The sequence below is a fragment of the Gavialis gangeticus genome, unplaced genomic scaffold (assembly GCF_001723915.1).
Source record: "Gavialis gangeticus isolate Ggan-Ray unplaced genomic scaffold, GavGan_comp1, whole genome shotgun sequence".
Lineage (NCBI taxonomy): Eukaryota > Metazoa > Chordata > Crocodylia > Gavialidae > Gavialis > Gavialis gangeticus.
The window spans coordinates 52,473,388-52,475,017 of NW_017728997.1; the positions used below are offsets into that span (position 1 = coordinate 52,473,388).

The 1,630-nt window shown below is 42.6% G+C and overlaps 1 protein-coding gene across 3 annotated transcripts in view; it reads right to left on the reverse strand.

Annotated features, from left to right (window-relative positions):
* The window catches only part of LOC109289221 (inter-alpha-trypsin inhibitor heavy chain H3-like), a 153,358-nt gene that overhangs the window by 93,602 nt on the left and 58,126 nt on the right, over positions 1 to 1,630 (reverse strand). For all 3 annotated transcript variants that reach the window (XM_019505212.1, XM_019505211.1, XM_019505210.1), the window contains exon 4: positions 499 to 603. In XM_019505212.1, coding sequence (XP_019360757.1) covers positions 499 to 603 — 105 coding nt within the window. The remainder of the gene's footprint in view (positions 1 to 498; positions 604 to 1,630) is intronic.

Consider the following 1,630-nt stretch of genomic DNA (forward strand, 5'->3'; position numbering starts at 1 on the left):
ACAACCTGCCCCACCCCACCCCAGCTGAGTAGCACCTACCCCAGCCCTACTTCCTCCCTCACTGTGGGGGCCTTGATCTGCCCCCTCCCATTCCCCTTCCCTCCCCCCACTTCTTCCCCCACAACAGTCTTACCAGCCAAATGCTGTTCTCCAAGCCACCAGGCTGCGCTCCTGGCTGCATGCATGCTGCGGCTGTGCACACGTATGGGGCATTTATCAGACACATTATCAGCCACATCTGGCAAAAAAAGCCTATTTCCAATACTGTCAATTTTCCCTATATCAGTCCTGATCCAATATGGGATTGCTGTATTGGTGCACCTCTACTTTTCACAATTATAAATATGGCTTGAATAATCAGAAGTTGTCTGTCCTCCCCTCATAAAGTTCAAACTTTTAATATATGCTAAAAATACATTACTATTCTCAGCTTTACCTACATGATACAATAAAGAAACAAAAAAAAATTAAAAACCCATTGTAAAGCAATATGCTTACTTGACAAGGCCTGCAGTCTGTCCTTTTGAAACAGCCTTCTCATATTGCTTTTTTGCAACCTCTTTTTCTTTTATGTTCCCAGGATATGTGACACCATCAATTGTCCTAAAAGTGAGAAAGTATCTAATTTAGTGGAATGATTTGTCTTAATATGTGAAAATATACTGTGTTCCAGCCCTCCGTTTAACAACTTGTTTGCTACAAACAATTTTAAGGAGAGGCAAGGACTTTCTGTCGGTGGTATTTTTTATTGGACCAGTTGCATAGTTGGGATACATTTAGGCAAGCTTTCAAATGCAGCATAATCTTGTCAAGTGTTGGTCACTTTTTATAAAGTGCTGAACAATCTTCCTTTCCAGCAACTTCAATTGGAGTTACAAGCACTGAGTTCAACATCTTACAGGATCAAGACCAATTCCTACCCTGAAAATAAATTAGACCAACGTTGGGCAGATGATCTCACCTTATTTAAATCATTACCAAATGCCTGAACCAGTTACAAGACTGCCACTGTAAGGAAAGATAAGGTGATAATACATTTCTCTCTATCTTCAGTCTTTCATCAACTATTCAAATTACTAAAAAGAAAATCGATGGTTAGGAAACCTATCTATCTATATTTAGGAAACCAGCTATGCCCTAACCTAACCTATCTATGTTTAGGAAACAATCTATGTCTATTGTTAGGGAATACCATAGACAATGGAACAGGTTTCTGGAAACAAAAGGTATTCCTGGAAAAAGAATACTGGCACTAAAGGTGACTCTTTTGGGGGTCACACAAACAGGTAGAAAAAAACTGAAAATTAATGATATAATTCATGAAAACAGCACTGTTTGGAGGTTTCAAAAATACTTTGCATGTTTATTCTTTGTATTGCTAATTTAGCCCAAGAAACCCACTTGTGCCATCGCAACCCAGACCTGGAAGTCTCCTCCATGCTGCCAGCTAGGCCCTCCCCAGCTTGCCCTGAAGGGAGCGGGAGGGAGTCTGGTCCCAATGGAGTGGCCTCTTTCCCCCTCCCGCCTGTGGTGCTGAGGCCACACAGGATGTGGCCCAGCCCTGAGGCAGGGCTGAACATGCTGCTGTCTTGGCTTGAGGAGGCACTGCAACAGCCGGAGCAGGCAGGAC